Source organism: Gigantopelta aegis, chromosome 12 (genome assembly GCF_016097555.1).
Source record: "Gigantopelta aegis isolate Gae_Host chromosome 12, Gae_host_genome, whole genome shotgun sequence".
In the NCBI taxonomy this organism is placed as follows: domain Eukaryota; kingdom Metazoa; phylum Mollusca; class Gastropoda; order Neomphalida; family Peltospiridae; genus Gigantopelta; species Gigantopelta aegis.
In genome coordinates this window covers 49,325,189-49,337,976 of record NC_054710.1, presented here as the reverse complement: position 1 = coordinate 49,337,976, position 12,788 = coordinate 49,325,189, and the positions used below count along the sequence as shown (strand labels likewise).

Here is a 12,788-nt window from a genome sequence, read left to right as displayed (position 1 = left end):
TAATTGAAAACAAATTGTGATTCAATTTTCAACTGTAGTTTTAGTTATTACTACAGGGCTCGAAACTCTCACTCATCTGGAGCCTAATCCACTAAACTCTCACAACTTTGTGATCTTGCAGTGCAATGCTAAAAACTTGCAAAGAGGATGCTTTGTTGTCTAACAGAGCTTAAGAGAACTTTGTGAATTAGGCTACAGGTCTTCAAATGCTACCGAAGTCTCCACTTAGCTTACAACATTTAACGTTACGTAATTTAACAATATTTTTTTAACAGCCTCTATTGTGTCTCTCATATCCATTTGTATATTGGATGCACACAATAAAAGTTATATTTTATTTGAACAATGAAAACATTTTATTATTAATGTTTTGGTAATCTTTGGCTAAAAGAAAATCTTATTTGGCGCGAAATGTGTCACATGATCAGAATGGTAGTGTTAGTATTCATAATTGAAATAATTTATCTTAGGTTATAATATATACACACCACTTTTACAAAAATGAAACCTTTTTATTAGCTAGCGATATCAATACGATTGATTCCTTCGCAGAAGATAGAAATAAAAATAACAAAGACATAGGCGATTACATTTAAAGGTTTTTTTTTGTTGTTTTGTTTTTTTGTTGTTGTTGTTTGTTTTGTTTTTTAAATATTTATTAAAATAATAAAATTAAAACTTTGATCAGTTTACCAAAACGAATTCCCATGAATGTCACTGTCAGACTGACAATATCTCCCGTTAAACTACTTTAAAAAATGAGTCTGCTTGTACAGCCTGATACTGAAATGCAAAATATGGGGTAGACCAACACAACGATATATGGTATACAAGTTATCCTTTATTTATTGTTTGCTGATTAATTTTTATATTATTTGTGTGTGGGTGTTTTTTTTTGTGTTTGTTTGTTTGGTTTTTGGGGGTTTTTTTGGTGGTGTTTTTTTCTCTTTATTTTTGTTTAGTAATATTATTGTTGAAAGGGGGAAGGGCGGAGGAAGGGTGTTGCACAGCCGTCCCACTATAATTTTCACCAAGCAAGAACACTAGAATACTTCCTGATCGAGTTTGTAACCATTCAGAACATCTTATTGCGTCGTGATTCGCTACACAACGTTTAGAGATCACTACACACTTTTGATACATTAAACAATAATGCCAGATGGTCAGAACTAGAAATAGCTCTAATCAAGTTTTTGAAAACAAGATGTTCCCTAAATTAAACTTTTTCAATTATTTAAATTACACCTGAAATATAAATATTTTGTGTTTGGGCTACCTAAAGCAAGTTTGGGCCACTTAAAATGACCAAGATATATTTTGGTGAGTCACCGTACGTTTCTGATGAGTTTCGAACACTGTACCATATTGTTAAAAAGTAAGCATATGTATGGCATTCAAGTATATGTCCACAGTTTAATCCTTTCATCTAACATGAAAACTGTACTGAAAATAAACATAGTTTTGATAAAGTAAGAGTTTATATTTGGAATACTGAGCCTTTTTGCCTTGTTTTTTGTAATGTGAGAATTATCTAATTATCTCCTCTTGCCGGATGTAGGCCTCAACAAAAATCACTGTGAGCATTTGTACCCGCAGATAGTACTCAAATATGGGGTCCTGTCTCATGGATTAATAAGCTTCTTTTTTCACTGTCGGACATGATGACCTTACTAACGTTTTATGTTGCGTATATATCACTTAAGTGTATTTCGCTAAAGTTTAACATTGCTAATATTTTTTATTTATAGTATGAAAAACATATTGAAGTGGAATAAATCAGTAAGACAGTTTTAACAGAGACGGGTGGTTGATTAAATACAAATCGTCTAAGATGACATCATGAATTCATCGTCTTAATATAACAAAAAAAATTTATTTATGTATTTTTGCAATTCGTGTGTTCTTGTAATATGTTTTCAGCTATCGTGACCACCTCTTCGATCAACATTAAGAATTCCTTCCCCTTACAAGAACAGATTAACTCTAAGAAAGATTTTAACGTCAGCACCGTCATTGATTGTGCATTTCCAAGTGTGAACGTGTCCTGGGTGTTTGGTGACAGTCAAGTAAGTGTTACTATATTTATATTTTATTACCCACCTGGTGAACATCTACATGTGATTAATAGCGATGACACCAAACCTTGGTTTGAATTCCGTCATCCGAGGGGCACTGCAATTAGTTTCTTGGATATGCATGGTATCAGGTGGACTCCGCAGCAGTTTTTGTTGTTGTTGTTTGTTTTTGGTTTTTTTGTTTGTTTGTTTGTTGTTGTTGTTTGTTTTGTTTTTTAGGGGGAGGGGGGCATTCAAGGGGTACAACAGAAAATCTTTATGGGGCATGACTAGAGCGTCAACGATTCACGCACGCATTTGGTGCACTGAATACAGGCTAACCGCGATACCGGTTTGTTATTTGGTACCCAAAGAACCAAATATGTTCGTGGGTGTTTTTTGTTGTTTTTTTTTTATGTTATTATTTTTAGTTTTAATATATGAATTTAGAAAGACCACAAAAGTATTTTAAGCAGTCTACTATCCACTATCTAAGGTACTCACGATGGCCAAATCACGTCATTACTAAATAATTATAATGTTGGTGTGTATAACAACTCTGAAAACGATATCATATTAAGGGGTGTGGGATTTTAATATTAAATACAGAGCATAGACATAGATCTATTTAGGACACAAATTAAACAAATTGTTGACGCCCATACCAACACACATTACACACCTGGATTCACCGGTCTTGTCTTCCAGCTTTTTAGTTGACACCAGTGAATGCGGTAGGCCTACCTTCGCTAAAGAATAGCTGGCGCTGTTGCTGATCTTTCTGACACACTTGTATAAATAGGTGCAAAGAATTTGCGCGTATCCATAACTGCTCAACAAATGTGACAATTAATATTAAATAAATCTTCTGACGTTAGCTGCGTGCATTCAGCATGAGACAAGATTTGTTGACTGAAACTCAAACCATACGTGTCACGTGTGTGTGGTTTCTTGTGACAACGATAATGTGAACTCGATGATTTGATTATTGTTTCTTGTCAACACAGAAGACATAAAACAAAGCGTCTCGAAGTATAGTCTGTAGACCATGTGGTTGGTAACTTACAGCCTACTGAAATATTAACAATACCACTAGCTTTTAACATAACGCAATGACCTGTTTTCAGGGGTTGTTTTCCATCGTAAAAGGTGTGGGTGGGGGCATTTGAACGTTGAGAAGTACCTGTGTTCCCCTACTTGAGAACGAAAATGTACGTTTTTCTCTGCTATATAAAGATAAAAAGAATATTGCTTGTGATCCATCGCTGGAGACTACCTCGGTATTAGAGACTGTACCCCTCACCCCAGATATCGTTCACACGGGCCTGCACTCCATTTGCAGATGAAAAATGTACATTTTTTAATCGGTTTTGTTCACAAAATAAAACGTATTGCGTTTATTAACTAGACACTTGACTTTTGTTTGAAAGTCACAAGGCCTGTGCTGTGTTCGTTCAGTGTCGTAGTCTCTATTAATACATTTGACTGTAAGAAATCGTAATTAGTTTGAAATACCAAAATGACCTAAATATTCCAGGTTGTAAAATCATATACATGTATAACAATTATGGTTCAGCTGTGAAGTTTGCTTCTTTTAGTCTGAAGCACTTCCCAACTCTGATAGTTTCTGAAAGTTTCTTGCGTAGTCACTTATGCTAAATTTTAGGATGTATCAAGTCTGTGTATCATTAAATGTTTTGAAATTTACTTTAGAAGCTGTTTAACTTTATATGACAGTTCTGCGTACTGCACTTATCATAAAGCATTTCTGTCTGTATCATGGTAGGGCAAGATGTAATGTCAATCTCCAAGAACTATGATTCAGTTTCATTTTTCTGTAGACCAATATTCATTAAATTGTTGATGAGAAGTACACCTGTGTGTAATAATGCATCTATACTAACATATAATTTTATTAGATTGATATGAAACGGAGTATTCTTTACATTAATGTCTTCATTAAAATCTAAAGTGCCTACCATGTTGGTAACACTGCAAATGGTTTTCACCTATCTTCAACTGTTTATCTCTGCATATATATTTATATCTGGGTACAGTGTTCAAATATGTACTGTCTGAAGATCAATAGCTTCCCATTCTGAATAAGGATCATATGGTAGTCTCGTCTCTTTAAAGTCCATCTGCTAACGGACAGAACTGAGTCTGACGACTAAGATGAACGTTAGGTAATTGGCTCTTACTATCTACAAGTGTTTCTAAAACAGCTTGCTAATCGTTTGAACAACTAGTCCCAAAATAATTATATCAATATATGAGTTATTGTATGTAGGAGCTTATGACCTTATGTACATTAAAACAATTGAATTGAATTAAACTGAATTGAACTACAAGTTCACTGTAAGCAACCAATATTCTTTAAAATAAGGATATGTACAGGATACCAGTAACTCATTCGTTTTATGGTGATAATTCGGTGCAGTATATCGGTTTGCTTACCACTGTTTTTCATAATCTAACCATAGTGTTTATTTTTGTCTTTTTTTTAAAGTCGCCACGGTATTCCTTAACGCATATCATACTCAGTTTCGGTAAATTCCTTTACATATGTTGTTGGTTATGATCTTTAATATTACATAAAAAAGTGACATTTTCAAATGTGTATGAAATATACTAGGGACAGAATCTAGCTCTCTCCTGAGATGGTTGTGTCGTAGGGTCCGATGAAGTTTTTCCCAATGGCAACCAGTACCCCACGACTAGTATATCAAACACCGTGGTATGTGCTGTTATGTTTGTGCGAACGTACATAAGAAAGATTACCTGCTGCCAATGGAAATATTTAGGGGGTTTCCATTGAAGACTACGAGTAAAAATTAACAAAATGTTTGACACCCAATCATTAATAAATCAATACGCTGTGTATTGACCTAATCTGACCCTATTTGACCTCATTTTGACTTCTAAGGCGATTTTTCAAAATGGCAACCAGATTAGTTTTGAAGAGGAACGTGTACGCTATCAATTATACTAGTTGTTTGCTTTTAACAAATAGGTTTATCAAAACATTTTCTTAAAGCCTTTTCTGGAGTTGGCATCCTGACTATATAGCTGTGTTGGCCGACTTTGTTGAAAGACATACTCCTTATTTTGCCCCTCAGGTTTTGGTACAAAATAAGTTTGTAGGAAATACAAGCCGACTCATCTTTTATGTACCGTTAGTTAAACCGGAGATGTTGTTGGTCTGACATTCACCGGCATTCATTTTGCTGAACATATCAAAGTTTTAATATTATTATTTTAATAAAAATTTCAAAATAATACGAAAAACAATTAAAAAAATTATAAAGTGTTCATTTTATTTCCACCTTCTTGCAATGAATCGATCGCCTTGATATCGCCAGTTTTGCTTTTGTAAAGGCAGTGATCACTACCACTTCCGTTGTTTTTATAAGTAGGGGTCGGGGGTGATAAGTACATTGATTTTTTAGTTAACGAAATATTAAAATGAAAACATTGTCACTGTGTTCATTTTGAAAATACCTTTCCATTGAGGTATTACATGTGATCATAGCTTTATCTGTGACCCCTCGCAACCTCCCAACTAGTTTTAGATGTTAAAATAGCAAGTCACGGTTACCAAATATGTCAAAAACATAATATTTTGTTTCATAAAATGTTTTGTTTTGAGCCTATATAATAAATTAAGGTACCAAAATACTAATTCTACAATCACTGGCTCACAGCAAAAGAAACAAGAAAAAAAAAGTAACCCACAAAGCAAGCTATACTTTTGTGTTCTGCGATCATAATTTTCTTTGAACCTTTTGGTAATTGAAGAAAAATCCAAGTGGTGTCTCCAGTTCCATTTCAAGTGATATATTCTTCAAAAACTTCAAACAGTTTGGAAATCCTTGTGTGCTATATATTTATTTATAGAAGTTATTACTGACATAGAGTGATGAAAATACATAAAGGAGCTGCTTGACTCATCAGTTAACTTCGACTACTGCCAAATAGAGTTTAAACATAATCAGTATTTAAATGTCTCAATGCATTTTGTGAAGTGTGTAATAATTAGTCTTAAAGCTCTAGTCTCTAGAATATTTCACACCGGTCTCCAGATGTTGTGGTTAAGCTATCAGCTGGTAGGTAGCTGTAACACGTCTTCAGACGAAAGTCGCTACATTTTCCATTAGTAGCAAGATACTTTTGTATGTGCACTTTCCCACAAACAGGATAGCACATACCATGACTTTTGTCTATACCAGTTGTGGGACAAAAACTAATAATAAACATTAAAGCATATTCGAGTAATAACAAACATTTATGACCAATTTTCTAATTACGAATTGTTGTAAACTTGCTAAATGATGCTAAACACATGTTTTATAGATCTTTGGAAAGCTATTCTAAAGTATAACACGATAGGAATGTTTTTGTATAGGATTTCAAAAATAATATCTTATTGCCCCCCCCCCCCCCCCCCCCCCCCCCCCCCCCTCATGATAAGCAGTGATATCCCGTCAAAAAGGAAACGTTTCTAATATTTTATAAATAATTGCTGAATAAACAAATGCCAGAAATAAAAATAATTATAATCTGTCACAACCAATTAAATCTGCAACTGAAGACAAAATAACAGATGATAGTTAGTGGACACAAAAGGTCGTTGTGATCACGTGAGAAATAAGTGCGTTTTAGTCGGAGATTGCCTAATGTGGACGAGCAACTTCTTCATCAAACCAGCAAATCCGAATTTAGATGTTACTTCAGACCTAAACTTGACAAACAAATCTGTTATTAGTAAGAGTAACTTTCCTCTAGTGAAGACCATTGCTTTTCATTATTTTAGACTCTGACTCTAGTTACTAACACTGATGATACTGGGTGTAACTCTTCTCTAGTGAAGACCATTGCTTTTCTTTATTTCAGACTTTGGCTCCAGTTATTACCACTGATGATACTGGGTGTAACTCTCCTCTAGGGAAGACCATTGCTTTTCTTTATTTTAGAGTCTGACTCCAGTTACTACCACTGATGATACTGGGTGTAACTACCCTCTAGTAACTTGGAACTTGGAAAATTGTTTAACATGCACATTCAGTGCAAGCTGTTGTAGCGCACGCCTGTCCTGGGTACAAGTACCGGTCTTAACCGGCTCTTCCGTCCAGGACAGGAATCTCTAGTAAAAACAATTACTTTTATTTATTTTAGACTCTGCCTCCAGTTATTACCACTGATGATACTGAGTGTGATTCTCCTCTAGTGAAGACCATTGCTGTTCTTACGATGAATGGCAAATCCATGACTGGCCATGTAAATGTCTCGGTGAGATTGATTCATCCATCTTTTGAGAATGGGAATGAAGTGCTTGACATACTGATTGGAGCTGCTGACTTTCCGGGTAAGAAAACAAGAGGTGTAAAGAGTATTTAACAGACAACATACAAGGAATATACAAAAAAACAACACACGATATTGTTCTTGGATACTGAAGTACATGTAAATTGTTATAGTTATGAGGCTTGGCGCTATTTTTAAAGATTATGTTTACCTGGCAGATAAAAGCACCAACTTTTGTGTGAGGCTCCCTTGGTGTCTATTAATTAGAGTTATCCTCAGAACCCTCTTGAATTAAACATCTAAAGTTCAAGTTCGAGTTCTTTATTTGTTTTGAGTTTTACAACTCAACTCATCAGCTGAATACATAACATAAATAATACAACATATTTATACAAAATTATGCACGTGCAAAAAAAAAATGGTGGGTGTGGTTTATATAATATAATCATGGACAAATATGGTTGCATTTATTACATTAACTATCATCTCTAATTGTATTCGCTTGCAATAACTATTTTCCTAGGTTATTCAATTCCTTATTGTTACCAGGGGATAATAACTGTACAAAACGGCTTCTTATAATAGTACATTTTTATATATTTACAACGCAAATGTTTGTATTGTGGACACCATTATAAAGCGATATTCAATTTCTATAGCATTAGCATTACACAGATTACATATTCTTTCTGGTCGTTCGATCTTTCGATACCTGCCAGATTCTAAATTCAATAAATGTTCATATAAAAGTCCTTTAGGCGTTGTCATTGTTTTGCTGTAACATACTTGCTTAAAAGTATCTAATATTGTTTCTTTGATTTTAATGTAGATACTGTCGTCAACATAACGATAAATTTCTGCGAGTCAGAAAAAGGTCACGATATTTGCAAAATAGATGTTGTTCAAGTCAAACTGAATTTGCTTTTGACCATTACAATATCATCACTACAATTGTAGTAGTCCATTAAATATCAGCCTCAGTTTGCTCTAGACATGCACCGGTTCATTCACATATACGGTGCACGGAATATATGTTATCTGTGATACATCGTTATTCATTACCCAAAGAACCGAATATAATATGAATTTGTTCTATCTTTATTTCGTTTGCAATATATAAATATAGAAAGACCACAATTTGCAAGAATAATAGTTTATGCAGTCTACTATCCGCTACGCAACGTATCATGGAGAAGAGTACTCACAGTGGCTAAGTTACACCAATCACACACACACACCCACACACACACACATACACACGCGCGCACACACACGCACACACACAACCACACATACACACAGACACACACACACACACGTGTATGTATTTATGTATGGATGTATGCGTGTATTTGTGTGTCTGTATATATACATACATAGATACATACATACATATATACATACATACATACATACATACATACATATATAATTAGGGATACAGGTGCCCCAACTCCCCAATAGGTGACGTTACACGACAACAGGATCCAGCGTGACACTATCGAAAAGCCACAATGATTATCATTAAAACAGTATATGTTTACCCCAGTTTACAGTTGGTCCGAATTAAAGTTAGTAACGAAAACACATACAGCGAGTACACACCCTACCTACGTAGGCCTACGGTACAATAAACAAGAAAACTTGTTTGATCTGCACATCAGTTTCTACTTGTTTTCATTTTGTTTCATAGTTCATGCAAGTTGAATACGACGTATTTTCATCTGATTTATTTTTAATTGTCTACCAGGCGTTGACTTCGCGTCGAATCCGCATTTAGTTTGGTCAAACTATCTACAAACATTGCATGAGATTGCAGCATGTTATATAGCAAAACCATATGTGATGCCCAAAGAAACGGCGTTAATGCGACCTTTAATTATTGAGCATTTATTATTGTTATGAAACAATGGGCTCAATTAAAATAAAATGGGCTGATAAAGTTTGCATTTTGGATAAGTCGATTTCTATTGTCTGATCGTAACATAAAAATATACGTACCCTGGCACCAATTTGTATTATTCTTCAATATATATATATATATATATATATATATATATATATATATATATATATATATATATATATATATATATATATATATATATATATATATATATATATATATGTGTGTGTGTGTGTGTGTATATATATATATATATATGTATATGTATATGTGTGTGTGTGTGTGTGTGTATGTATGTATGTATGTGTGTATGTAATATATATCAGTTTTAGTTTATTTATGTATGAAACACGTGGGGTCAAAATGAAAAGTCAATAGCGCGTATGACCACCATCTGCAGCAACACAAGCCATGCAACGTCTTCTCATCGACCCAATAAGTCTGTGAATAGTGATCTGGGGGATAGCATGCCACTCCTTCTGTAGTGCGTTTTCCAGTTCTCTAAGGTTATTCATTTGTGGACGACGTGCGATGCGTTAACCAAGGTAATCCCAAAGATGCTCTATTTGGTGATAAATCAGGGGACAATGCTGGCCATTCAAGCAAAGGGACATTATTGTTCACTAGATACTGTGTTGCAACACGTGCTGTGTGCACTCGGCGTTGTCTTCCTGAAATGTGTGCATATCCCGATGCTGATGAAAGAAGGGAATGACTTGATTTTGCAAGACGGGATCCCGATAGTAAATGCCATTCATTCTACCACGGCAAGCATTGAGTGCTGTTCAGTGATGATAACTGATCCCGCCCCACACCATGACACTTCCTCCACCCCATCGATCCGTCCGGACAAAGTAGTCATTGTGGTAACGTTATCCACGCCTACGCCACACCTGACATTGACCATCAGAATTTCTTAAATGGAAACGGGATTCGTCAGAGAATAGCACACCATGCCAACGTTGTAATCTCCATTGACAATACCTTCCTGCCAAACGTCGGCGCTCATTTCGACGTCGATCAGTCAGGATAGGTCCAACATATGGTCGTTGAGCACACAGCCCAGCAGAGCGAACACGGCGATACACAGTGTCTGCTCTGATAACCCCTCGTCGACCTTGAACAGTGGTTGCAGTCCTGGTCGTTGAGGAGGCAGCCCAATAGAGCGAAGACGGCGATAAACAGTGTCTGCGCTGATAACCCCTCGTCGACCTTGAACATTTGGTGCAGTCCTGGTTGGTCAGTATGCAGCCCAGCAGAGCGAAGATTGTGACGTACAGTGTCTGCGGTGATAACAATATATATATATATATATATATATATAGAGAGAGAGAGAGAGAGAGAGAGAGAGAGAGAGAGAGAGAGAGAGAGAGAGAGAGAGAGAGAGAGAGAGAGAGAGAGAGAGAGAGAGAGAGAGAGAGAGAGTGAGTGAGTGAGTGTGTGTGAGAGTTTGATCATCATCATCATGTTTTGGGGGGATTTCTCCCCCTCACTAGCCACCGGGCTCTAACAATGTACATATTTTAGGCATGTATTTATCATTTTGTTGCACTTTTTAAAATTATAATATTGGCGAATTGATCACAGAGATCCCTTTCTTTTAATGGTTACAATGTTTAGGGTCCCGGTAAAGCAATTTACGAGTTTCGTGCTGGCGCGGAACGGCCCCTAGGGGAAACACTGAAATATACTCTTTAGAAAAAAGTAGGGGAAAGTAGGAAATAACAGCCAATTAATGAAGTATCAAACGGTATCACGGTATAGGAATAGATGCATGATCATAATTGGAAAGAATTTACAACCAACAATTCATGTTGGCAGCAAATTGTATGGCTGCAACCGACATTGGAACACTATATGGAAGATCTGTACGAGGAGGGGGTGTAACATCAGTGTTACGGGGTATAAAACAATATTGAGTGTTATTGTCCCTTACAGTTGTGTACATTAGAAATATGACTATATATATAACAAATCATGTGCACCACAACTGGAATACTTAGGAAAAATGTAGCGGGTTTCGTCTGAATTACTAAATGTTTAACATCCAATAGCCGATGATTAATTCATCAATGCGTGCCAGTGGTGTCGTTATACAAAACAAACTTTACATATACAGCAAACTAATCTCTCTGCCATGTCTATTTCCTGTAAAGATAACGTGTTGGTTTTAAATGTAATTGATAAAAATGTTTTAAGTGACTTCTGTAAGCATCTGTGACAATGTGTTCACATATAGTTTTTGTGTTGATAGATGCAATATTGGGGGGGGGGGGGGGGGGGGGCGCTTACCACACCCCAATAAACTTGTTTTGGTCAGAACATAGCATTTGTCAATAATTCAATTCAGTTCTGTCCTGTGGTGATTTAGTATTGTAGTGCAAGTTTGTTTTTGTATTTCAGTTGCTCTAACCAGTGTATCAATATCTACCAAGCCAGCCATGATAGAGGCAGGTGTCGCAACTGTGCTGCAATGTGTAACCAATCCAGCCTTCCCAATAGCTACCATTATGTGGATTTTGGACAACACAAATATAACACAAGGAGTTACGAGCACAACTGAAAGGGTACATGACAGTGGCTTTATCACTACAAGTAACTTAACCAAAACCTATGCCTCTAAAGACGATGGAAAAACATTAGTGTGTTCAGCCACCAATGGCGAGTACACTGTCTCATCTCCAGTTTTTCAACTTAGAATCACAGGTAGGTTACTTGAGGTTCCATATACAGTGAAACCCCTCAAGACCGGACCCTCTTAAAAACGACATTCTCCCAATACCGGACATTTTCCATGGTCCTGTGATTTATGCATTTTTTAATATTGAAGTCTAACTACGTAAACCGGAAACCTCTCTAAAGTGAACACTGGACACATGATTCAGTCACAAACTCTTTATTTAGTATAAATTGTACCTGGACACTGGAACGATCAGACTGTTATCACTAATTATGGAGCCACTAATTGTTGCGTTTACGGTCACTTTGCTGTCTTTGGTCGCTGCCAACATGCATTGTAACTATTGCAAAATGCAGATGCTCAGGTTAGCCTTTAGGTGTGTAATCGGCGTTATATATGACTGGCTATGGTCGTCAGATAACAGTTAAGCAATTAATTATCAGGGGCCGTATGCATTAGAGGCAGATACAGCCACGTCTGAGTTTAGGGTTAATGCTCGAAAATAGGGTCATTGGGCAACCCAATATAAATAAATTGTCATACAAATAAATATGAAATGCAAATGTAATATAGTGGAACTTTTTGGATATTCAATATAAATGAATTGTCACACAAATAAAATGTCATTTTGAAACTTGCAAATATATAAAATTTGTCATGTGTGTTTAATATAGCAACAATGTGCTCAATGGAACCAGGGGCGGATAACTCCACTATTCATGAATAGTGCCTATTCACCGGATAAGTGGGGAAAGTTTGGTATGCATGGCGGCAGGATAGAGCTCCCCGAATAGCCAACACGCGATTAGCGCCATTCGCTACATTTTCTGCGTATAAAGGCCTA

At 36.0% G+C, this 12,788-nt stretch overlaps 1 protein-coding gene across 1 annotated transcript in view; it reads left to right on the top strand.

Annotated features, from left to right (window-relative positions):
* The window catches only part of LOC121386714, a 33,214-nt gene extending 20,677 nt beyond the window's left edge, over positions 1–12,537 (top strand). Inside the window, exons 4-6 of the mRNA XM_041517707.1 lie at positions 1,921–2,066; positions 7,230–7,419; positions 11,668–12,537. Of these exons, the coding sequence (XP_041373641.1) occupies positions 1,921–2,066; positions 7,230–7,419; positions 11,668–12,026 (695 nt within the window). The 3' untranslated portion in view covers positions 12,027–12,537. The remainder of the gene's footprint in view (positions 1–1,920; positions 2,067–7,229; positions 7,420–11,667) is intronic.
* The last annotated feature ends 251 nt before the right edge of the window (positions 12,538–12,788 follow it).